The 25475-nt window shown below is 35.3% G+C and overlaps 2 protein-coding genes across 2 annotated transcripts in view; one reads left to right on the top strand and one right to left on the bottom strand.

Moving 5' to 3' along the window:
• The window catches only part of LOC138319835 (DNA repair protein XRCC3-like), a 38986-nt gene extending 30269 nt beyond the window's left edge, over nt 1–8717 (top strand). Inside the window, exon 5 of the mRNA XM_069262966.1 lies at nt 4160–8717. Within this exon, the coding sequence (XP_069119067.1) occupies nt 4160–4420 (261 nt within the window). The 3' untranslated portion in view covers nt 4421–8717. The remainder of the gene's footprint in view (nt 1–4159) is intronic.
• Nucleotides 8718–15344: 6627 nt separating this feature from the next.
• LOC138319426 (S1 RNA-binding domain-containing protein 1-like) lies at nt 15345–20997 on the bottom strand. The gene is made up of 3 exons (XM_069262588.1): nt 19900–20997; nt 19398–19496; nt 15345–16444 (listed from the first exon to the last, which is right to left on the bottom strand). The coding sequence occupies exons 1-3, from the start codon at nt 19910–19912 to the stop codon at nt 16188–16190; spliced, it is 369 nt and encodes a 122-aa protein (XP_069118689.1). The 5' UTR covers nt 19913–20997; the 3' UTR covers nt 15345–16187.
• Between the last annotated feature and the right edge of the window lie 4478 nt (nt 20998–25475).

The following is a 25475-nucleotide window of genomic DNA, read 5'->3' as shown; positions in this document are numbered from 1 at the left end:
CCGTTACTCACCCAATACTGATAGGATCAGTTGTCTCCCCTGTACTCACCCAATACTGACAGGAATCAGTTGTCTCCCCTGTACCACCCAATACTGACAGGATCAGTTGTATCCCTGTACTCACCCAATACTGACAGGATCAGTTGTCTCCCCTGTACTCACCCAATACTGACAGGAATCAATTGTCTCCCCTGTACTCACCCAATACTGACAGGAAAAGTTGTATCCACTGTACTCACCCAATACTGACAGGATCAGTTGTCTCCCCTGTACTCACCCAATACTGACAGGAATCAGTTGTCTCCCCTGTACTCACCCAATACTGACAGGATCAGTTGTCTCCCCTGTACTCACCCAATACTGACAGGAATCAGTTGTCTCCCCTGTACTCACCCAATACTGACAGGAACAGTTGTCTCCCCTGTACTCACCCAATACTGACAGGAATCAGTTGTCTCCCCTGTACTCACCCAATACTGACAGGATCAGTTGTCTCCCCTGTACTCACCCAATACTGACAGGATCAGTTGTATCCCCTGTACTCACCCAATACTGACAGGATCAGTTGTCTCCCCTGTACTCACCCGATACTGACAGGATCAGTTGTATCCACTGTACTCACCCAATACAGATAGGATCAGTTGTCTCCCCTATACTCACCTTAGGTAGCAGTGTACAGTAAGACCGAATGGCCATGGGTGAGATTTTTATTAAGCAGAAAGTCCCTGTTTTATTATATACATAAAAAAATAAAAAATGTATATATCCTAAAATTGGTGAATTCAATCTAGAGAATTATATGCAGGCTTCACATTTGCATAAAGAAATTCCCCAAAATGGGTTCGAGATTAATGGTTTAGAGGGTATCCGAATGTGCGTGTAAGATGGAAAAACTCAATACTGTAGCAGCAGAAATTGATAGCTGGGGTACGAGGTAAGATTGCTCAAAAGTTTAATGATATACCTATGTCGAAATATGCTCAGTTCCGCTATCACGGCAGTGATGCTTGGTTTTAAACTGTGTTCAAGAAAAAAAATTCTCCTAGAGGGGGTGTAATTTTGGGTTGAAAATCCCAATTTTTTGCATTTTTTCAAAAAAAACTAATTTGGTTACCATGGTTTTTACAGGCTCACAAAACCACAAAAAGCGGACCTGTCCAAAATTGAACTCTGCATAACTATTGCAAATGTTGTGTAGATTAAAAATATATATACTTTTATATAGATGTTATTCAAGGTTAAAAAGCTGTGTGTACATAATTAAAGCCTGCACTTTATTTTGCTGAATTTTTCAAATCTACTGTACACTTCCACCTTATAAGTGACTGAAATGATCATTTTTTTTTGGAAAATGACCTTGATTATAATTGATTTTGCTAAATTTTCTTTCATTTATCCAAAAATCACAATTAAATAGTTTGAAAATGTGTAACTACATATATTTTTCATTTGTTACAACTAAAGGGAGGTAATTGGCTCATTTTGCCATTCTGTAATTTGCTACCTAGGTATGGTATGGTATGCTTGACTGTTAATTGATTAATCATTTTACACTTGAACAGCAAGCTGAAAACAGCTAACCGGGTGTCTCTCAGTCCATTTAATATGAATTCCAATAAATTTTGCTCTGCTAATTACCTGGTATCCATGGAGATTTACAGCAAAAGTGCTAATTTTGGGATTTTTTTCATTGATTTCTCAGTTTTCATATAATTAAGGCTATAATATGTATTTTTCGTACTAGAGTGAGTGTTCGGTCAAGCCGATATTGTCAGTTATTGGCATTTTCTTAAGAAAAGAGGGAAAAGGGGCTTTTTTTCAATGAAATGGGAATAACGTACAGTTTTACATGATTACATGTAATATTCTGTATTTCAAGGGTGGGAACTCAATAATTTGATGTAATATGCAGGAAATTATGACATTTTGAATGTCATGTTAAGATTTATCTATCAGAATATGTGTATTTAGTGCTAAGGTAAATTAAAATAGGATTTGTATTGTCAGAAATAATAACACTAAGTATTTATGACGTCATTTGCGCATATAATTATGATGTCACCATTATTATGACGTCATGGTAACTATGACGTCACAGAACAGGGTCAGATTTCATAGCAACCCAGTATTTTTCACTTTTCTGCATAGAGAGAAACTCCAAATACCATATTCAATTTTCAGAATAATTTTATTTCAGAAAACAGCATAGTTATTTAACTTTAATTTTTTCAAATTACCTCCCCTTGTTACTTGTATTGGAGGAATATTTGTGAAACTATACCTTATGGGGAAATTGGCATTACTCGGTGACTATTAGAGATACACAGTATCCGGATAGGTCATTTTGTTCGTCACAACTTTGTTTAGACATTATTTGGGTTTTCGGACAACTTAAAAATACAAAACATGCTGTATTATACTGACATGATCAGTTTCCCCTGCACTCACCAAATACTGACAGGAATCAGTTGTCTCCCTTGTACTCATCCAATACTGGCAGGATCAGTTGTAATCCCTGTACTCACCCAATACTGACAGGAATCAGTTGTATTCCCTGTTTTCCCCCTTTACTCATGATTCAGTTGTCTCCCCTGTACTCACCAAATACTGACAGGAATCAGTTGTCTCCCTTGTACTCATCCAATACTGGCAGGATCAGTTGTAATCCCTGTACTCACCCAATACTGACAGGAATCAGTTGTATTCCCTGTTTTCCCCCTTTACTCATGATTCAGTTGTCTCCCCTGTACTCACCCAATACTGACAGGAATCAGTTGTCTCCCTTGTACTCACCCAATACTGACAGGAACAGTTGTCTCCCCCGTACTCACCTGATACTGACAGGAATCAGTTGTATCCTCTGTACTCACCCAATACTGACAGGATCAGTTGTCTCCCCTGTACTCACAGTCGTCTACCCTGTACTCACCCAATACTGACAGGAATCAGTTGTCTCCCTTGTACTCACCCAATACTGACAGGAACAGTTGTCTCCCCTGTACTCACCTGATACTGACAGGAATCAGTTGTATCCCCTTAACTCACCCAATACTGACAGGAATCAGTTGTCTCCCCTGTACTCACCCAATACTGACAGGAATCAGTTGTCTCCCTTATACTCACCGACAGGAATCAGTTGTCTCCCTTGTACTCACCCAATACTGACAGAAACAGTTGTCTCCCCTGTACTCACCCAATACTGACAGGAATCAGTTGTCTCCCTTGTACTCGCCCAATACTGACAGGAACAGTTGTCTCCCCTGTACTCACCCAATACTGACAGGATCAGTTGTCTTCCCTGTACTCACCCAATACTGACAAGATCAGATGTATCCCCTGTACTCACCCAATACTGATAGGATCAGTTGTCTCCCCTGTACTCACCCAATACTGACAGGAATCAGTTGTTTCCCCTGTACTCACCTGATACTGACAGGAATCAGTTGTCTCCCCTGTACTCATCCAATACTGATAGGATCAGTTGTATCCCCTGTACTCAGCCAATACTGACAGGAACAGTTGTCTCCCTTGTACTCACTCAATACTGACAGGAATTGGTTGTCTCCCTTGTACTCACCCAATACTGACAGGATCAGTTGTCTACCCTGTACTTGACCAATACTGACAGGAACAGTTGTCTCCCTTGAACTCACCCAATACTGACAGGATCAGTTGTCTCCCCTGTACTCACCCAATACTGCCAAGAAGAGTTGTCTCCCCTATACTCACCCAATACTGACAGGATCAGTTGTCTCCCCTGTACTCACCCAATACTGACAGGATCCGTTGTCTCCCCTATACTCACCCAATACTGAGTCTCCCCTATACTCACCCAATACTGACAGGAAAAGTTGTCTCTCCTGTACTCACCCAATACTGACAGGAATCAGTTGTCTCCCCCTGTACTCATCCAATACTGACAGGATTAGTTGTCTCCCCTGTACCGACCCAATACTGACAGGAATCAGATGTCTCCCCTATACACACCCAATTCTGACAGGAACAGTTGAATTCCCTGTACTCACCCAATACTGATAAAATCGGTTGCCTCCCTTGCAGTCACCCCTGTATACTGGCACAGTATCAGTTGTCTCCCCTGTATACGGTCACATTATCAGTTGTCTCCCCTGTATACTGTCATTCATTGTCTCCTTTGTAGGTAATGGCCTCCATGAAGACAGGCGACACAAGAAAACATGTTCCTGCATTAGGATTGACGTGGGCAAATCAAGTGATGTGTCGGATAATGTTATCAAGGACGTCACAGCAAATCTGTGTACCAAAGCAAGTTACAACCAGTTCTGTGACGGGTGGTGGTCAGACATGTGTAAGAGAACTAGAAGTGATTTATGCTCCACATTTGCCAATGTTAAAGATTTTGTTTATCGTTGATGAGGAGGGAATTAAAGCCTTGACATAATGTCTAGGTAATATCCTTATTTTACTAAAATAGATGATGGTGCATTTGATCGTGACAGATTTATTGTTAAAAGGTGCATTTCATGAGGATATATATTGATGTATCATGACAAAATCGCTAAAGATGTGTCAAGTTTTCTTATAGAGTGGAACTTCCCTCAACCAATCATGGTCAGTGTATGGAATTTCGGCCAGTATAGAGAAGGTTCAGTTTAGAGCCGTACATCGATCATCACGATCCAGATTTAAGTGACCAGGACTCGTTTTCTATACTATGCTATACCATATATATGTGCCTGGTGTTGATCAATGTTATTGTTAATGAATAAAAAACAACGATCTTGACTTTGTTACCGCTTATAAACGTAATTAGTTGGTGGATTTTCTTAGGATGTTCTTGACTGACCTACATGTTACAGTAGGACCAATCTCTTCCAATATATTCCATAGCTTCGGCTTTTTCAAACAGAGAATGTAAGATATTACAACAACTGAAAATAAGCTATGTGAGGCCTCAAAATTGAATACGAAACTTTCTCTTTACTAGCTCTACTTGTTGTCGAACAGTAAACAAACCGCATGGTAGGCCTACTGTACCATGCTTCAATTTGTTAAATATCTAGACAATACACATGATAAAATAATTACATCATCATCTCGGGTATAATTATAGAACGAATATACGTACCCGGCCTACTATACCTTTCGGCCGGGTACGAATTGGTCCCTAAGCTTATGTGTCATAGTGGAGCACTGCCTCCGAAAATCACTCGGGCATAGTTTTCTATACTTTTTTATGGAGGCGTGTGTAATCACTCATGGTTTTCAATTATCACCGGAACACTATACCTTGGTAATCCTATCGACAGTTTCCGGAACTACGGGAGATAACTTTACACTGTGTATTTAAGCATTGATGTCACTATTTTTTAATTTTATCGTGGTATGAAAAAAAAACTGTTTGCAAACAATTTTTTTTTCATAACCCGATAAAATTAAAAAATAGTGACATCAATACTTATAATTAATTTTATACTCTATTTGATAAAATGAAGTATGTTTAAATGTAACATTATAGTGGTTTTTTAAGGGATTCTTTTTTCCGAATCAATACGCAACGTCAATGTCTCTATTGTGACGTCAAGATAACGTCGGGGTTTCGCGCCATTCTCCGATTTTTTTTTTTTTTTTTTTCCTAATGGTATGCAAAAAAAATATTGGCCAATCAGAAAGCCAGATTTGGTATGAAAACAAAGAAAAATTAATTATTGCAACGTACATTGTGTATTATACAGCAGTCAGAGGTTCTCCGTTTATCACATGTTTCAGTCACATTCATGTTTCAGTCACATTATAATTTCCCACTTAATTACTTCAGACTTATTTTTGGCGAGGGTCACCTCGCCATTGTGATCGTGGTTGCAAAATTCTCTTACAGTCAATTTCCTCAATATGATTGGCTAAGAACTTGCTCGCAGATACTAGCGCTCCTAGCGGCAGTGTATTCAACAACTTTGATTTTACCGGGAATTTTAAATAGCAAATTTTGAATATGAAAGTTACTGAAATAAGCGTATCTGTAATGTTGAAATAGGAATAGCAGATTACTGCTTTCATATCCTTACCATATACATCATCCAAATGATCTTAGGTTGGAAAATTTTCACTTGAATTGTGTACAATGTATCTAGACTTTTCGTCCCGAAAATGTTGTTTTCAATACATGAAGACGTTTCGTCCCGAAAATGCTTCGCTTCGCCCCACGCGTTTAGTCCCTACTAGTGACAATTATCCCGCAACGGAAAAAAATGAAATATATATTTCACCTCAAACATTAAAATTGTTACAATAATGCTTTTTGCACTTTGAATCATATTAGTTCGGGAGCAAATATATTTCATGACGATATGGAGATTTGTTTATCACGGCTGCGTTATGCCACATGTACGTGTAAATCCACAATGGAAGAAAGACAACTCTAACAAAATTTTGGACAAACTTGGACTACTGATAAAGTAGCACGTGACAGACGGTGAACATTTTGTAAATGTCCAAGGTGGCGTAATCTTAAAACTAACGGCAGTTAATAAGGTATGAATATTTACCACATCCATTATTATCGATAATTTTATAAGCACATGTATAAATATCAGAATATATCTATATTAAAGCACGTTCAGAGATTACCACTAAACCATACTTTTAAAACATTTTAGTTATTTTCACCACAGGAGCTTGACGTTTGATCATATACATACAGCATATTCATTAAACTAGGTAATACTAAGTATAAATTTTTGGCCAAATGACATAAATCATATATGGAATGTTCATATAACTCGAAGTGATATTTTTTGGACTTCTAGATCGACGAAAATGCCGATTTCTTCTTCATAATTCTTCCGTAAAACGGCACTTAAAAAGCTGTTTCAATCTGTAACAAATGTAGAGAAAACTGTTATTGTTTAGCAATTATCCTGAGTTATATTTTACCAACAAGCATAAGAGATTAGCAATTAAAACTTACATAAACATATTCCCGACTCTCACTTGCATTGTGTGATCACTCGAGCGGAACTAATCTCTACCACCTGGCACAGCCTTACAAATGCAATCGCACAAAAGCCTACATGATCACTGTTTTTAGTGCGATTACATCATGTTAGTTTTTTTAAATTTTTACTCAACAAAATAGACTTTACGCTTTTCATGATCAGCACCATAATTTTCTGTATAACTTATTAATTTACCACTGTACCCATGCATACGTGTGTATTTATACTTCTTTGTGCACATTTTATAACAACTGCTATAGACTGTATATTACAATCAATTTATGAAGGACAAAACTCTTACATGTAAGAACAGGAGGACTGAAGAACTGCGTGAATTAACTTCAATAATATTTCCTCTATGCTGGTATTGCTATTTATGATTAAATGTTTAATTATATGATATTAGCCTTTTCAGTAATTACTCTGTTAATACATTTATTGTTTCCTTATGTTTTACAGAATGTCAGCATGCATGTATCATTTCAACAGTCTAGGAGAAGAATTGTGTGAACAAAAAGAAGTATTTTTCAACTGTGGAAGCTTAATATTGTAATCATTTTCAATCCGAAAATAATTACTATCATCATCTTCAAATTCCTTATTGTGAATTTAACTGTAATATGATTTAAGCATATACCTGATATTTGTTTATATTCTATGACATGTACATGCTTGAAATGAAATGAAATGAATAAATAAAAGATTATTTAAATTTAAAACACAATATGACATTAGCTGTTTATATTTTTTGTCAAAAACATATTAAGCTCATCGTTCATAACACACTAATCATCACCTCCGAGACAATTTAATGAAAATCAATTAAACATTATTTGTATAACACAGGTCGTCTTATGTTTTCCCCGCCTTGACTATCAATGTTCCCTGATCACTCTGAAAGTGTTGATTTTACCTTTTTTTCGGTCACCACATGAACTGCCTTTAAATCAATCACACCAATGAGACATACATTTACTGTATTCATTATAACACTGTAAGGCAATTCTGCAAGATCAGCGAACATTGTTGATTTACCTTGAATACATTGTATCTACATGCACAATATGGTACCGTATGTAACAGGAGAGGAGAAAATGTAGCGGCAAGACCGGGATTCGATTCCGGGACTCTCCGAACACTAGCTGAGTGCTCTACCGACTGAACTACCTGGTCATCGATAATCGACCCAGTCCAGTCCCGCTACACTCCTCACTCCTTTTTTGAATACATACGAGACCCTTTCAAACACCACAACCGTTGGTTATTTAGTTGGGTGCCAATTCTGTAACAGGAGAGAAGAAAATATAGCTCTTCCGACTGAGCTTCCTGATCACCGATAATCAACCCAGTCTGATCCCGCTACAAATATTTATCTGGTTATTTTATCTTCCTTCCTATTTTCAATTTACCTTTATGACTTAGAATCTTACCTGGTGGAAAAGAATATTTGTCTTACAAATCTTGATAAATTATGCACACTTTGATTGTTGCAAGCTAAACTACGTATCCGCTAGCTGATTGCTGTTGATTGTTAATGATCTCAAACACACTAATTACTTATTGTGCCAATTTAAGTAAATATATTTTACTTTTTTCAAATATTCCTGATTACTATTCATTATGTAATATCTGAAAACATTGACATGTGCACGGAGTACGGCGGACCAGACCGCCGATGTTTTGGACATCTGCTAGATATTTCAGTTTCAGGTTACGGTGGCCAATAAAAGAAAACAAACACAATGCGGTTTTCATATGTTATTTCTTCTAAATACAACACTTTTTGTGCAAGTTGTCAAGCATTTATGGGGAACATTTTGCATTGAAATTGTCACCTTCATACATCGGTTTTGGGACTCCCTGGACATTGTTTTCCCCATTTTGTTGATGCGCAAAATATACTGATAGTAGATTTTTTAAGCATTTTCAGCCCTAAAAATTACCTGCGCAAAATTATACCAGTTTTTACGGTATATGATATTGGAATGTATCCCAAACTTTTTATCATATTATTTGCCAATAACACTGTTATGATATCTGATGGTCTACAACAAGTGTTACATGAATTTTAACAATATTGCATAACATGGAAATTAGAACTTAATATCAGAAAGATAAAAGGTACAACAACACCAGTTGATGTTATGAAATACAGAATTAGATTTATAAGAATTGTTTACATATCAAGGTACAGAAAATAATGTTAATGGTAGCGTTTTTAAAGAAAGGGAAAAAACCTGCTGAACAAACAATTAAATCGGTGTTTGCTGTTTATAAGAAATAAAGAAATGTATCTCTTCCTGTTCATCTTAAACTGAAAATATTTGATTCACTTGTAATGACAGTTTTATTATACTCATCAGAGGTATGGGGATTTGAAAATAAAAAATGTTGTAGAAAAATTCATTTGTAATTTTGTAAAACGATCCTTAAGTTAAGAAAGTGTACAAACAATTTCATGGTCTATGGTGAGCTTACAAGTTATCCGGTTTGAATTGAAGTTCGGATACAATGTATATCAATCAACTTGCTGGTTTACAAAAGAATAATTACAAAACTTGTTAAAAGTATACCAATTGACCAATTTATTAAAAAATCACATGGTGATATTGATAAGTCTTCTAGAGGACAGACATATTCTATATTTAAGACATTTTGGCATAGAAAAGTATGCCTCTTGTCTTTCTCTGCTGCACAACAATACTTGTTAACTGATACTGTGGTCCCAGGAACTTGATGACAATAGTCATTAAGAATGGATATTTTCATTAACATCAAATTAACAAGGAAAATGCTAAAGGCGTTATAAAATCATTTGACATATAACATCATAGGAAATATTAGAATGGGCTTCCATTTTAGTATGGGTCTCTTATTTTACACCTTGGTGTCCAAGGAATCCTCAAAAGTCCAAACTGGAAGGAACACCAGCCAAATTTATTTCTAATTGTACAAAACTACAGTAGTATTGACCTTAGAAATATATTCCTCCTAATATCGAGACCGAGCCATTTAGTACTTTCAGTACTTTGATCAATGTTACAATAAGGTATTAATTATTCTCACCGATACTAGTGAGTACGCTGCATCTGTTAGCCTTACTAACCTACGGCAGACTAACTTACAAACCGCGAATCTAACAGTAATTGCATATAAACTTGTTTGTAAGTGAAAATAATTCAACTGACAATAAATGCCTTTTCAATTACGGGTATTTAATCGAATATTGCAAGGCCTTTCCACTAATATTTTATAAAAAATGAACTAGAATTTCCCCAAACAGACAAACATATCAACAAGAACACTCCGTACAAAGGGAGACAACTGTTACAAACTCTACCGACGCACTACAATGCAGAGTGTTACTATATAAAACTCAGAATAAATTAACCGAGAAAATCTGTTACCGGGGACGCCATCATGACTTCTGCTGTTGATATTACGGCATATAATTGTAATTATAAGTACGATGTCATGATATTTAAATATAACAGGCCTAAAAAAATAATATGACAATGATTTAGACGATGTTTTATTCAATTTGACCGAACGAAAATCTCACGTTCACACTGTAGTGCAACTAGTACGGCAACGATGTTTTGATCCGTTTCCGGTATCGCTTCGGCGACATGAAGACCACGGTACTGTGCTTTGTATCACTGATTTGCTGGCGTTACGGATGATACCATGATTCATGGTATGTAGTGATTGCTGAAGAGTATGATAAGTTTCAACCATACCAAAAAATATATTATTTTCTGTTTTCTTATATTTCAAAAAATGCATTTGAATATCACACATGACAGAAAACACAGCTAGATTTTTCGTTCAGCTTCGATTTGCCGACTTATATTGAGGTATAGTTTTTACTGTGATTCAATATTGGAAATCTTTAGACTTTTCCGTTTCCATTGGTATGTAATATGTTTACAATAATGTTAAAAATACATATGAAATTCAACAATTTGTGTTCGATGTCAGACTAGTGTCGCAACGGTTTTCGAATTTCAATAGTGTACGGTTGAGACACAAGTTTAAAACAAAAGTGAGTGTACGGTTTGGATTTCTTTCTTTCAGATAGTGACATGAAAATGGACCAATTTGTGTACTATTATTAAGAATTAAATTCATTAGACGTAATATTTAACGTGTAAGCTATCTTAATTTTGTAGTAGACTAGAAATGGGTATACTAGTTTATCCCATAATGCGCTTGATATACAGTAACCTTGTTCATGTCATATTTTTGCATACATCGGCTATTTTAATTAAAACAAAACTTATCAAATGGCACGCACAAGGACTTAAAAAATATACCTATAAATACTTGGTGCGAATTAGCACACCATAATAGAAATGTATACATATACATGTACATGATGTATATCATTAACTGTGTTTTAACATATATCCGCACCATGATAGATATGCGAGAACAACCAATTTATGTCGCACACCAATGCATGTCAAAATATGACAACACTAATTGACATTCAACAGATTTGGTTTTACGCATATACAGACTCCAGTGATCGCCCAACTAGATGAAACTTCCTAATAGTGTGTAACGGTTGAGACACAAGTTTAAACACAAAAGTGCCCACTAACGGTTTCGGATTCGGCTTCCTCTTTCAGATGATGACATTGAAAATGCGACCAATTTTGGATTATGTGACTATTATTAGAAATTAAATCGATTAATTGTCGTAGAAGTCCGAACAAAAGTAGATATCTTAATCCGGTGATAATACTACTAGAAATATCGCCGGTATACATCCTTTACTCCCAACAATGCCCGTCGGTTTGATTATAAAGTAACCTTGTTATGTCATATTTTTTGCCGGGTCGTCGTTCCTTGAGATATCCCATTTGGACCGATTTTAATCCTAATTAAAAGGCATAGCGGATAGCACGAACAAGGACTTTCAAAAATTATACTTATAAATACCTTCGGATTCCCCCCCCCCCCCTGCAGAATTAGCCACTTCGATCAATAGAAACTATCCACAGTTACTTGTACATGAATGTAATAATCATCATGAATGTGTAATCTTGCATATGTATCCGCACACTTGATAGATATGCAGAGAAACAATCCTATATTTATGTAACCTCACCTTAATGCCATCATAATATCAGGTGATTTCCTATGTTTTAGTTACACTGTTTTTGCATGCAATATATTCATACGGGCAAATATCACTATGTCGTTCCTAGTTATAGAGCGTAAACCCCCCCCCCCACCCCCAACGAAAAAACTTAAAGTTTTAAACAATATTAAACGTCTTTTGTTCGTTGTTACGTAGTGATATAGCATGTTAAAGAATAGCTATGTTCAGACCTAAACAGTTTGATTATTTTGGGGGGAATTTCTTCTTCTGGGTGTGTTGTAACTCGCTGCAACCGCGAGTTAATACATTGACATTATCTGTCTGCCGATAAACCAAATGAAGTACCCAAGCTATAGTATTCTTCTATTCGAATTTTAAAGAATACATTGGATATTATTTCAAACTCATATTTCGTCACATATGACTCTTAAACTCAGTGTGTTTATGTGAACCTCTTGAACTCTGAAGAAATTAATAAGCACACCAAAATCAAACACTGTAAAGGTAACTTCATATGTTTATAATGAGAATTTATCGCTATTACATTTAAGCCGGTTATTAAGATCCTGATACATAGCGTATTGTGATACACTAAGTACAGTGACAAATTATAAATATCGGCCTTATTTAACGGGCACGAAATTATCAATCTGAACGTTCATTTGCAAAAAACGGATATGAACAGGCGTCTAGTCATAGAAGACCAAGACAGTTACGTCCCACAAGGAGTTTTGCTTAATTAGATAATGTTTGTATCATTTTACATCTCAAAACAGTGTCCTATTGCGCACACATTTATAATACGATTTATAAACAGCAAATACAGTATCGTTCTTTCCATACGACAGCCTAAACTAGCTTTCGTAAGGATTCATTCCTAAAAGAATGGTTTTTTTTTGGCCTTAAGGAGGCGACTGTTCGCTAGATTTGTCTTCTTCGATTTTTTGTCCACTAGTAGCGGGGTTTCATGGTTTGAGGAGGCTTTCCAACCTTTCGCCGGATATATATACCAGTACTTTTTGTAGAATGATGAGTTAAACGAATTTTTGATCTAGACCCCTCACACGATGGGGTAAACATAGTGTCTATTGGCCGTCTCTTCGCGTTGGTCCATATTGAAATGATCTAAAGCTTAGTCTCGAGATCTCGTCGTGGTTACGGATAGGGATTCCGTAGGAACGGCGGGGACAATGCCACGTGTTAATGATGTCCCGACTCTGTAATTGGCCAAGTATATACAGCAAATTTTGCCCGTTTTTAAAATTCTCCAATATAGTTTTTTGTAGGTATTCGATAAGAAAAGTTTCATTAAATTCAAAAGTGTTCCAAAAGTAACAAACCTCACTATTAGATCCCCAACATCAAAGGGCGATGTAGATGAGACGCTTATAAAGCATTTTAATGATAGGGCATAAAATCGATATACAGAATATCATTGTGAGCATATCAGTAATGTTACGGCATACGCACATTAACTTCGTATAATGGAAAATGTGTCCTAATTTGTAATAATGTATTATGCATGGTCAGTGCTTGACCGACATTCGAGAGTGTGGAAGCAGCGTCAAACTAATATTTTAAAGGTGAACTAAGACAAATGCATTTAATTGTCCTATAAGCTAGGTCCCGGATCTGATGGATTATTTACAGTTTAGATATTTATTGTACATTATATTACTATGATTATCGTGGGAGCCCTCAAAGAGCTACCCAAAGACTCATTTAAGACTGTTTTAGGGACCGTAAATAACAAAAAAATCTGTGCTGTAAAGCATCCTATTTCTACATGCTGTACTATGTGAGTGTGTTTATATGTTAGAATTAGGATTGTTTACTGAGTTCAGACTTTTTTATATTAGATCCTATCAAAACTGTCCTAAAAACTAAAAATAGTCTTGATGCGGCCACTCTTGGCGGTTCTTTATTAATTATATATAAACTGATAACTATTTCCTCAGATCCCGGGGCTTGTGCTTTAATACTGTTACGGTTCGTCGATGATATTTACGCATGGGAAAAGCCATCATATAAATAATACCAAACCGTGTGCAATCTCCTCAAACTCCACAATCCGTAGACACTTTTTTCGCAATATCATCGATCAAACCGTTGCCCGCAAAGGCTGACACAAAAATAACGATTAGTATAACAATGGGTCAAACACTCTTTGATCTCTTCATCAAATTTGGCAAAGCGCATATCAAAATAGATTCAGTATGAATCTAAAATTATTTGTATATCAGTCATAATTTGTGAATGAACGTAGGATAATAAGCACGATATCAAGACTGAATACTTTAAGTTTTCTGCAAGGAACTCTCCATCAAGGTGTATGTAAGCTGTCAACTCAATTGCTCGACTGATAAATAAGGATCTGTACTTTTGCTTGTACAATCACTGATCTTAATACTATAGGCTAAGAATTATATGAATTTCAATACGTGAGCTGAATATCGGGTTCTGCTAGAACACCCATTGCGCAAGTATTTAAACTCTAAAATTATGAACTACCTCTCGGTACTCCCATCGTACATCGAAGCGATACCCGGAAAGCGGATCAAAAACAACGTTGCCGTGACTAGTTCACTACAGTGGTTCAATGAAGAACGCGAGGTCCCGTACTATCGACATTTACCTGACGCCGTTTGCTTATCACCTTTTTATTCTTTTTCGTTTTTATTGGGGCATGTTCTATTTAATACTCCAATTAAGGCAGTAAAAAATATCTGTAAAGCTTCATTAACATCATCAGTAAGAAAGAGGATCCATCGTTAGTGGTTTTCATGAAGTTCTTGCAGAATTTTTCTCTGTCAAAACTGTTGAAACATCAGTAAGTTTATAGGTTTTATGACAGTTGTTTTTACTCTGAAAAAATGGGTTTTTTTACATGTTTTTGGGTGATAAATACGGATAAGGTCGACTATAAAGCAATGCAAGGTATTGTACTTCACTGAATAAGTCCTATCATTTGTAGAATAAACATGATCCTATTATTGTACTGGAATGAATGATCTACTCTGTAGTTTTAATATAAGTAATTGAAGAACTGATCCCCGCCCCCCCACGGGCCTCCACCACCAGTAACATGTAGTGGTTTCATTGTAGATGTTAGTAAATTATTGTCCGTTGAACAATGCACGAAAATAATCATATCAACTTTTAATTAAGTATATTAAGGGTTTATTGAAGTTTTAGACAACAATTTTTAATTTAAACAAAATTATCCAACACTCACGGCTGTAAACTCGCCAGCCATCATACAATTCATCCTAATAACTAACATAAGATCATACAATTCATCCTAATAGCTAACATAAGATCAAAAAATACAATTCATCCTAATAACTAACATAAGATCATACAATTCATTCTAATAACTAACACAAGATCATACAATTCATCTTATTCACCAACCCAAGAACATACAATTCATCTTAATAACTAACATAAGATCATACAATTCATCTTATTCACCAACCCAAGAACATACAATTCATTCTAATAACTAACACAAGATCATACAATTCATCTTATTCACCAACCCAAGATCATACAATTCTGTCAATATTTGACTTTTTTACTACTACAAATGACAATTAATGCTCAAAAATGTGTTTTCCCTATATAAACTATAGTAATCTTAACCCCCTCCCCAAGTGGAAATGTGAGGCCCCAGGGTCATATAATTCACAATTTTCATAAAGGACCTAAAGACCCCAACATCTATGAAGAGTGTTTGATTCTACCATATCTGGAATTTTGAGGTTTTAGCCTATTTGACCCCACCTCTCAGCCCCCTGGGGGGCGGCTGGGACCATATAATTAACAATTTTGGTTGACCTTTGACCATGGAAGTTTTCTGCAAAATTTCAACAAATTTGGTTTTGCAGTTTTGGAGAAGAGTCGAAAATGTAAATTGTTTATCGCCATTCGACGGACGATGATGGACAAAAGGCAATTAGAATAGGTCTCTTGAGACTTCATGTTTCAAAAAGTAAAATTCCATGTTGATCTGTGACTTACAAACTTCTCCATTCTATACATATATCCTTGTGTAACAAACTCATTCATACTCATCAACATGTGTATTACTGATAGTCATACTATCCAAACTGTACAAATTCCAGTCCAAATCGTTTGCGTCCTTTGTCCACTGATATGACCTTGACCTCGAGTCTGTTTCCGAGTTGGATGTGTTGTCCCTTCATCCCACTGTTATGTAGGAGTCCGGACTCGCCAACACCGACATCCACAAATGCTCCAAAGTGAGTCACATTCTCTACTTTTCCTGTGAGAATTTCTCCAACCTTAAGTTCATCAAAACCACGAGTTCCAGACCGAAATAAAGGTTTTTCAAATCCTTCAGAAGAAAGGAAAGATGAATCAAGCTTTTGATTTTGATATTATTATATGTCTTAACTGATAGTGGTGCTATCAATTTATATTCTTATAATTAATGTTTTTTTCAGATTCTTACAATTAATGCTATTTTCTAATTCTAATAATCAATGCTATTTTCAGATATTCTTTCTGTGAACATACCATTAAAGTGTGCACGGAATGGTTTGGTATATAAGGCTTGATAAATGCGTCATTGGATAAAATTAAGAATGGAGAAAGTGTAAGCTTTATAGCGGTTACGGTATTGGAGATAATGCGACTATTCTCTAGAACACACCTGAAACCCCAAGCCATTGACCCCGATTCGGGACCCCTGACCTGTGACGTCACGAGGACAACGGGACCTACTCTACTCTATATAAGATAGAGTGGCGATTTTCGGTGTCTGCCATCTAATATAAACTCTCTGTTTGTAAATATCGATTTTAAAGACACAAATACTGGTGTACATGTCCGATACCTAATTAATATTATCCTCAATCACAGATACATTGTATGAGTTTGGAATACGCTTGAAAATAGGGATTTACACCATGCATATATTGATGTACCTATCGTAGATAAATGAACATCTCTGAGCGATTACTGCATAATTATAAACAGTAAAATGTACATAATAATCCACGTACGTTGTATATCGGCGGTGTTTGGAACCACATATACATCATTATTAAAAACCCGTCTCGTGTCGTTGAATGTCTACTGGTCAAACTCGCTTTACAAATTTCTGACTTTTTCATATAACCTGTCAATACGAATTAAGGTATGATTCTAAACAGATTTTTTTTTGCATATGTAAATGCATCTACTAATTGAGTTATAACTGAAATCGATCCATTTGTTTTTTGACGAAATACATTCAGCTTTCATAACAGTACATCCAACGACTTGTTGATAATTTGCTCAAGTTCGATCATTAGTGTCTTTAATTGAAAAATAAATCATGCATGGGTCAAACAGGAAAAAATGGTCAGACGAAAAAAGTGAGACTGAAGATGTCAATGTCTTATCCAAATATCAGACATCAAGTATCAAAATCAGAACACTTCCGAATTGCCAAAGTCGTGCTGCATAAATCTTTTTACCTGTATACTGCAGTAACTAAAACGCGTGGTCAACCGAGACTAATGAGGGGGCTAACAAGATTACGTAAGAAAGGTGTTTAGTGACCTATCACGCTTTGTTGATTAGCTTCGCGTCAGGTGTCAAAAGTAAGATCACAGGTAAGTTAGCGATGGACTATCCTGTAATTGTTGTATAATGTCATACAGTGTATTTTGTTTACACTTATAAATCCTTGGTTTACTGTAAAATATACAATTCGTACATAACATATAACAAGTGACTCAATCACTAGATGTATATATTTCAGAAAGACTCATGTATACATTTGTCTTGTATATATGTTTCTGGTTACATGTATATGTATTTTTATAACAGAAACTACAAAATTATTTACAAATGGCAGGTCGAGAAAGAACAATGCAAATATAATGCACAATGTCAGAATTTTGATATTTCTGATAGTTGCTAGATTTCGGATATGCAATTCTTTGTAAATTTTGGTCAATATCGTTATCATTATTTAATACCAACAATGATAATCTATATGAGCAAAAGGTACTGTTGAAGATTGTTAAAATAACACATGTCATCATACATGTGCATGTAGCTTTAAAGGAAGAGAGATTCGTTTCAGCTATATATGAATTAGATATTTTAAATTCAATCTCTCAAGTGGTTTTTTTTTTATATTTTTATTAAACCCCCCTCCCAATTTATGTCTGATATTTACGTGTATTGAACTATGAAATACATTTAATACATTTTCTTTTCGTTATGCTGATTCTTGAAATCCATAGGCCAACTGAATTTTTATTTATACAGAAACATATTCAAATGGATAATTATACGACCATCATTTTTCGAATTCGTCTGTTTCAGATCACATTATAAAAATTGAATATTCCCGAGGTTTGTTAATTTAGTAAGCTGTTAAAACAGAGATAAGATTTCTAGTTAAAAGTTTTTACACAAGGTACACCTGGCTTATACCAGAAACAACTTATACATGTTTCAGCTAATCTACCTATGTATTTAGGCTGATTTCAGTTGCAATATTTCCTATTTTTATATATAATTAAAAAGTCATCTCAACTGTATACTGTATATATATTTGTAAAATTCTCGTAACCCCATTTCAGGAATACATATATGTCCACCTTTGTGCTATAACCCCACTACCAAGCACCTCACTGCCGTTGTCCTCGTGACGTCACATCCGGTTATTCCCCAAATCAGCGTGAGCGGCCGATTCCCTGATTAGCAGTCGATATACAGGTAAAAATCGAGCACTTCGGAGGGCGGTATCTCGGTACTGAAGCGGCCGATTTTGATGCGGTTTTGAACATTCTTGTCAGGAGATCAAACATAATAACATATCTAAATATTATTTTCCGTTCCGTGTACACTTTAATGGTAAAAGTATCTAAATCGTAACAGGTTTTCATTTCTAAAATGTGAAATGTTAATTGATCGCTTTATAGAGTTGCAAAAGTTATATGCTGACTGTATAATACTATATACAGGATAATTTCGTGAACAATTTGGTACAAATTAAATAAATTCCATAAAGTCCAATGTTTCCCATCCATACAGGTGTTCTGACATAATGGTTTTTAATAAACTTGTTTTTTTGTTTCAGAAGCGTAATTATATTAGGAACATCCTAAATTGGATATACTAAATGTAAAGTCAAACTTTGATAGTTCATGGTAGAATCCTAGTATTATGTGGTAAAACATCAGAGTTAATGATAAGTTTTGTTTGGGACCAACAATACACTTCAAATTAAATGAGGTTATTTTTCACATCAGTTTTGAAGGCCTTTTCCTTTTTGGGTGTTTGCTTACCTTCACGGAAATCATAGTTGAGTGGCTGTTGTAAAGCTTGAGCAATGAGACCCATGGTCGGTTCTCCAATAGAAAACTCTGTGGCTAGCTTACCTACACCTAGAGACAAAGTAAGTGATAGTAAGTATAAAATATGTTACAAAGTGTAACAATGGCAGTGTTATACTTGTTCATTGTTTTGAAGTTGATTAACAGAATAGCTTGTTGTCAATACATTAGATAATGTACTGACAGAAATAATGATAATTGATGAGATGTTCTTGGTGTCTGGCACAGCATGCTTCAGTGAGGTAGCACTATAATGAGGGTCGATATCACAAGGAGACAACACCGATGTAAGGCAGGCTCCCATCTCAATTGCAGACGAGATAAGCCGATATCCTTAAAGGCCCAATACAATTTATTATATAAATTTTCAGAGAAGGAATTCAATAATTCCATTACATTACACTAACACTAGAATTGGCAACCTAATACTCAATTGAAGGGTTGATGAACTTACTTGTATTTCTCATGAAGTCCTGGACTTTCCGGATGAAATGAACATGTCCTACTTGTAAAGGGTCCACTCCAATTCTATCCAGAAGTCTGTCAATAAAATGTAAAACCTGTATATACTTTTCAGGCAGTGATACAATACATCTGATTATAATAGAGAAATATTATATCCATTTTTTTTTTTTTTTTGTGCTCAGATATTGGCTCATTACACCTGTAGCTAATCTCATTCATATAGTCTCAGGCGTATATAAAACAAGTATATTTTTCCGTTTTGACTCTTGGATTTTACACATTCATTTCAATACAATTCTTATACATACATCCCAGCATGCTCTCTACTTATCTCTCTCCTCTCATTCCAACTAACATCTCGTATATGTATCAACCATCATCTCATCATTTCATTTTAGTCATCCCGTCTCAGCCGCCATATATCACTCCATCATCTCGTCTCAACCGCTGTCTCACTTCTACCGCCATATCACTTCTACCACTATCTCTTCTCTACCGCTATCTCACTTCTACCGCCATCTCACTTCTACCATGCACCATCTCGTCTCAACAGCCTCTCGCTTCTACCCTCATCTTGTCTCAACTGATATCTCACGTTTACCACTATCTCGTCTCATCTACCGTTTCACCTCAACCACCTTCTCTCCTTTACAACTATCTCTTATCAACAACTACGATCTTATCTCGACCACCATCTTTTACATTTAAAATCTATACATTAAACTGTTATAATTACATTTTAAGCGCGCAGCGCTCCGAGCCCCAAGGTTTATCATCATTGCACAATGTTTTATTCATTTATTCTTTTAATCATCTTTTTAATTATTTTGTTCATCATTTAAGTACATTGACATATTCTTTAATAATTTCATATCTCTGTATCGTTGTAACAGTAACTTTCTATCGAGATATAGTTTGAATAGGGAAACAATAGAACAATTGTCAACTCTTCTGTTAGAAATATGATAATGTTTGTATATTGTATAGCCAATTAAGGACAAAAGAACATTAAATTCGCTGTAATTCTGATCAGCAATCTTATAGCCTATAACAATGAACATCATTTTCCTTAATTGTACTTTGTAGTGATATTTTTCTAAAAATATATGAATTAAATTCCACAAAGCATCTACACATCGACATTCAATAAAATAGTGTTTATAATCATCCTTAAAATTTTACATATCAAACATGTATCATCCTCAATAATATTCCATCTTTTAAGCAAAATTCCATTTGGAAGGATATTATTAAATAATTTCCATTTGTATATTTTTTCATCATTCTCTATGATGTTATTATTGATAAATTCAAATAAACCATGATAAATCGAACCAGTATTTTCTAGCTGAAAAATACCTTCCCACATACCTCTACAGTACGAAAGAGATTTCTTTTTTCTAATAAAAGTAGAATAAAGAAATGTATTATTCACATTTTGCACTTTAACACCAACACCTTTATCAAACACCAGAAGATCAGAACATGTTTGTACAGTCGTACGTGCGTTATCTCCCTTCAGCTTATCTTTCCATTCTTTCGGAATAGCTTTCTTTACCTGAATTACCTCACTTATCCAATTTCTTGTTTCTTTTAATTGTCGATAAATTTTCAATTCATCTATTCCGTCATTACCAATTATATCATTAATGAAGATTAGGTTAGATTCAATCCATGTATTGTAGATAAGGGAGCTTCCATTAATTTTGATGTATTTGTTTCCCCAAATGACCTCCTTACAAATATCTCGATAATTATAATCAACAAATGGTTTATTACTTTCCCTGAGTTTCAACCATGATTGCAATATATTGATGTAAAATTTTGGAACATCGTTTTTTGGAAGATTGCGTATGTGTCCCGGAAACATTTGAAACAATATTCTGGTTCCACCTAGTTTGTCTAAATAATAATTTGGAATCACTTTCCAAGACGAATCTTCAGTAGATAATAACCTTTTTTATCCAGGATACATTTAAAACATCAATATGGGATTCAACATCCCGAATAAATAGACCACCTTCCGAATTATCACCAATCATTACACTACGTTTAACCCGCTCTGGTCCATCGTTCCAAATAAATTGATAAATCTTCCTTTCAATTCCTTAATTTGATCGTTACTTATATATTGGACACTTGCTAAGTACGTAATTTGTGGTATCAATAAAGACTGCACCACAACAGATTTTCCTAACATTGACAATTTTCTTTTTTTTCCAATTTTTGATTAGGGCATCAATACTTGGTATTTTGTCTGCCCAATTAAGATTTGAACATACCTTTAAGTTTGTACCAAAGTGTATACCTAAAGACTTGATTTGCTTTGTAGTATAATACATATAAATGATAAGAATTTTAGAGTTTGAAATTTGGACTTATATATAATTATCCACATATATCTTTCACGTACGGGGTATGTTACACTGTGTAGGTCAAGCACATGTGTTTCATATTTACAATAGTATATATGTACGTGCATGTAAAGTCTAGTGGAAACCAACTTCTGTTAGGGTCATTGTATAACTACTAATTACCTAGCCATGTTATTAATTATGATACATGGTAAGTTCTAATGAGTAACCATGTTTCCTATGTAATACAGCAACTACAGTGGTATGAATTGTTCCAGGTATTGGCTTTCATACCCAAATATTGACATATGTTATCCTGATGTACTGCTATATTAACTCGCCAATAATCTCTGTACAGAGTCGATTCCTAAGACTCCAATAAACGTATCGTACCATTCACTGAATCTGCGTTGGAGTTCTACATCTATACACACCACAACAACCTACGAAACTACACGAAGTTATAAATCATCATAGCTTAACCCAGTTTATACCCATAAAGGTATTATTTTTATTTTTGTTACAATCCAAGTATAACCCCTCCGTTTTAGATTTGTTTAATTTTAAACCAGATACTTTCCCAAACTGTTCAACAATATCTACTGCTTCCCAAACTGTTCAACAATATCTAATGCTCTATTGATATCTCTATACATCAGAAATAACGTAGTGTCGTCGGCTAGTTGAGAGATTATTATTTTCCTACTTCGTATTTTGATACCACTAATGTCTGCATCAGTTTTCATTTTCTGAGCCAGTATTTCCGTTGCTAGGATGAAGGTCAAACATGAGAGGGGGCAACCTTGCCGGATACCACGTGACACCACGTAACTTCCGGTTAACCAGTTATTATTTTTAACACAGCCTTTGATATTGGTATATAACACCTTAACCCATTTAATAAAAGATTGGCCCAAACCAAACTTATCTAAACATCCAAACATAAAATCCCACTCTATCGTATCAAACGCTTTAGTGAAATCTAAAAAGAGCAAACACGAATCAATATTAAATTTCTCGGAATAATCTATAATGTCCTGAATTTGTCTTATGTTAGAACCAATAAATCTGTTTTTAATATATCCGTTTTGATCTGTACTTACCAGGCGTTGCATCAGTGGTTTAAGTCTTGTTGCCAATACATAAGCCGCTATTTTATAATCTAGATTTAACAATCTAGATTTAACAATCTAGATTTAACAAAGTAATTGGTCTCCAATTTTGTAGCAATTTTGGGTCATTCTTCTTATAAATGAGAGCTACAACTCCAAGTTTCTGCGTATTACTTAACTCACCTTTCCTGAATCCGTCATTTAGAGACTCCAAAACGATATTTGCAATGTCATTCCAAAAAGTTTTATAAAATTCACCAGTAAGACCATCACTACCAGGACTTTTGTTCAACTTCAAGTTCTTCACTGCGGCTGTACATTCCTCTAATTTCAACTCACCTTCACATGATAACTTTTCGTGTTCCGATAACGTATAATTAACATCACAGCTATCAATGTACTTGTTATTTTATTTTTCGTTTGCCTTTGTCTTTCCATCCCTAAAAAATATTTCATATTTTTCTCCCCATTTTCTACCCATGCTACCCTTGATCTTACCTGTGCTCCTCTGGCTTTTTCCTCATAAAGAGATTCTAAGTTTCTCCCTAATTCCGATATTCTTTCTTTCAGCGTTTCATTTTGACTCTGATCGTTTTGTATTTCTAGATCAGCTAACTGTTTCTCCATGTGCCATATCTTTACTGAATCACTTTTACTTCTATTCCTACAGTAATCTATTGTCTTATGTTTGATATTTACTTTACAGTAATACCAAAACTGAGCCTCCCCCATTTTTAGCACGGTCTGCTCTTCTTTTAAATCTTTTATCACTTTTCTTATCATTGTTTTATAACCAGCTTCCTGTAATAAACTGTTATTTAATTTCCATATCCCCATGCCCTGGGCGTTTGCATTATGTTGTATTTTAAGAGATACCGCTAAATGGTCAGTATACTTAATTTGAGCAGGACGAATGTCACAGGAGACAATGTTGCCCAGGTTCTCTGAAATCATAAACATATCTATATACGGCTAGCCTCACCTGTACTCTTCCGCCGCCATGTGAATTGTCTTTTAAATTTATTCTTAATCCTCCAAATATCAATAAGCTTATTACATTTTAAGAACTGACTAAAACCCATAGGTTTTTCTCAATACAGTTTTGTTATTATTTCTAAAAATTCTATCGGCGTGATCAATAACTTCATAACAATCGCCCCCCTGCAATAATAGAGCCTTGAGCAAACTCATCGACCATTTTTTTTTACATTTTTGAAAAATATATTTCGTGATTTTTCGTCATTTGGCGCATACATATTTACTAGCGTATAGTAATTATCCGCCAGTTCAATATTAATAATCAATAAGCGTCCATCTATATCTTGTCTAACTGATACAACTCTGATATCGGTCTTTTTGCTTATAAAAATAGACACACCTCTACAATTGGACTTACCAAAGCTATTGAAATTGTTAGCGAAATTTGTAACTTCAAATTCCACTTTATTTTTAATATCATTGGTAAAATGCGTTTCCTGAAGGAACGCGATTTGAAATTTCTGATGCTTCAACCATTCATATAATCTATGCCTTTTCCCTTTGTCCCTTAAGCCCTGTGCATTAAGGGAGATAACATGCAAATTATTCATCTATTAATAAACGAAGTCATTTTTTGTGTTTTTTAGTTTTTTTTTCTTTTCCTGTGGATGGCGGAGTCCTGGTTTTCGAATTACTTCGATCCCTGTCGCGCCCTGGGGTTTTCGTCAGAAACCTCTCCATAGACCCCTGACTCAAGCTCCTCTGGTCGTCGGCTGGAATACTTCTTTTTCCCCGACTCTCTGTCGTCTCCTTCTGTTCACTCTTCTCTCTGACGTCACTTCCGTTCCGTTCCGATCGCTCACTCTCCTCACAGTCGTCAGTTCCATCTGGTAATGTGTTATCAGCGGTACTTACGACAGTGCCTGGACATTCAAATTGTCTATGATCCTCCTGTCCACAAAAGTTACAGATCCAGCCCTTCTGACATTCGGATGCCAAGTGTCCCTGTCCTTTACATTTTACGCAATGTGTACTGGATCTCAGCACCCCTGGGCCTACATTTTCCTGTTTAGGTTGACCGTAGTACCATACATTAGCATAGTATTTTCCCATTTTCAAAG

This window comes from Argopecten irradians, chromosome 3, assembly GCF_041381155.1.
Source record: "Argopecten irradians isolate NY chromosome 3, Ai_NY, whole genome shotgun sequence".
Taxonomy (NCBI): Eukaryota; Metazoa; Mollusca; class Bivalvia; order Pectinida; family Pectinidae; genus Argopecten; species Argopecten irradians.
This window is presented reverse-complemented; position numbering and strand designations above follow the sequence as displayed.

What these genes read in the sequence shown, in the direction of transcription:
- LOC138319426 (XM_069262588.1), bottom strand. An exon ending in CAACTATGATTTCCGTGAAG is followed by an intron (nt 16,445 to 19,397) that starts GTAAGCAAACAC and finishes TTTCTTCTGAAG; the next exon opens with GATTTGAAAAACCTTTATTT.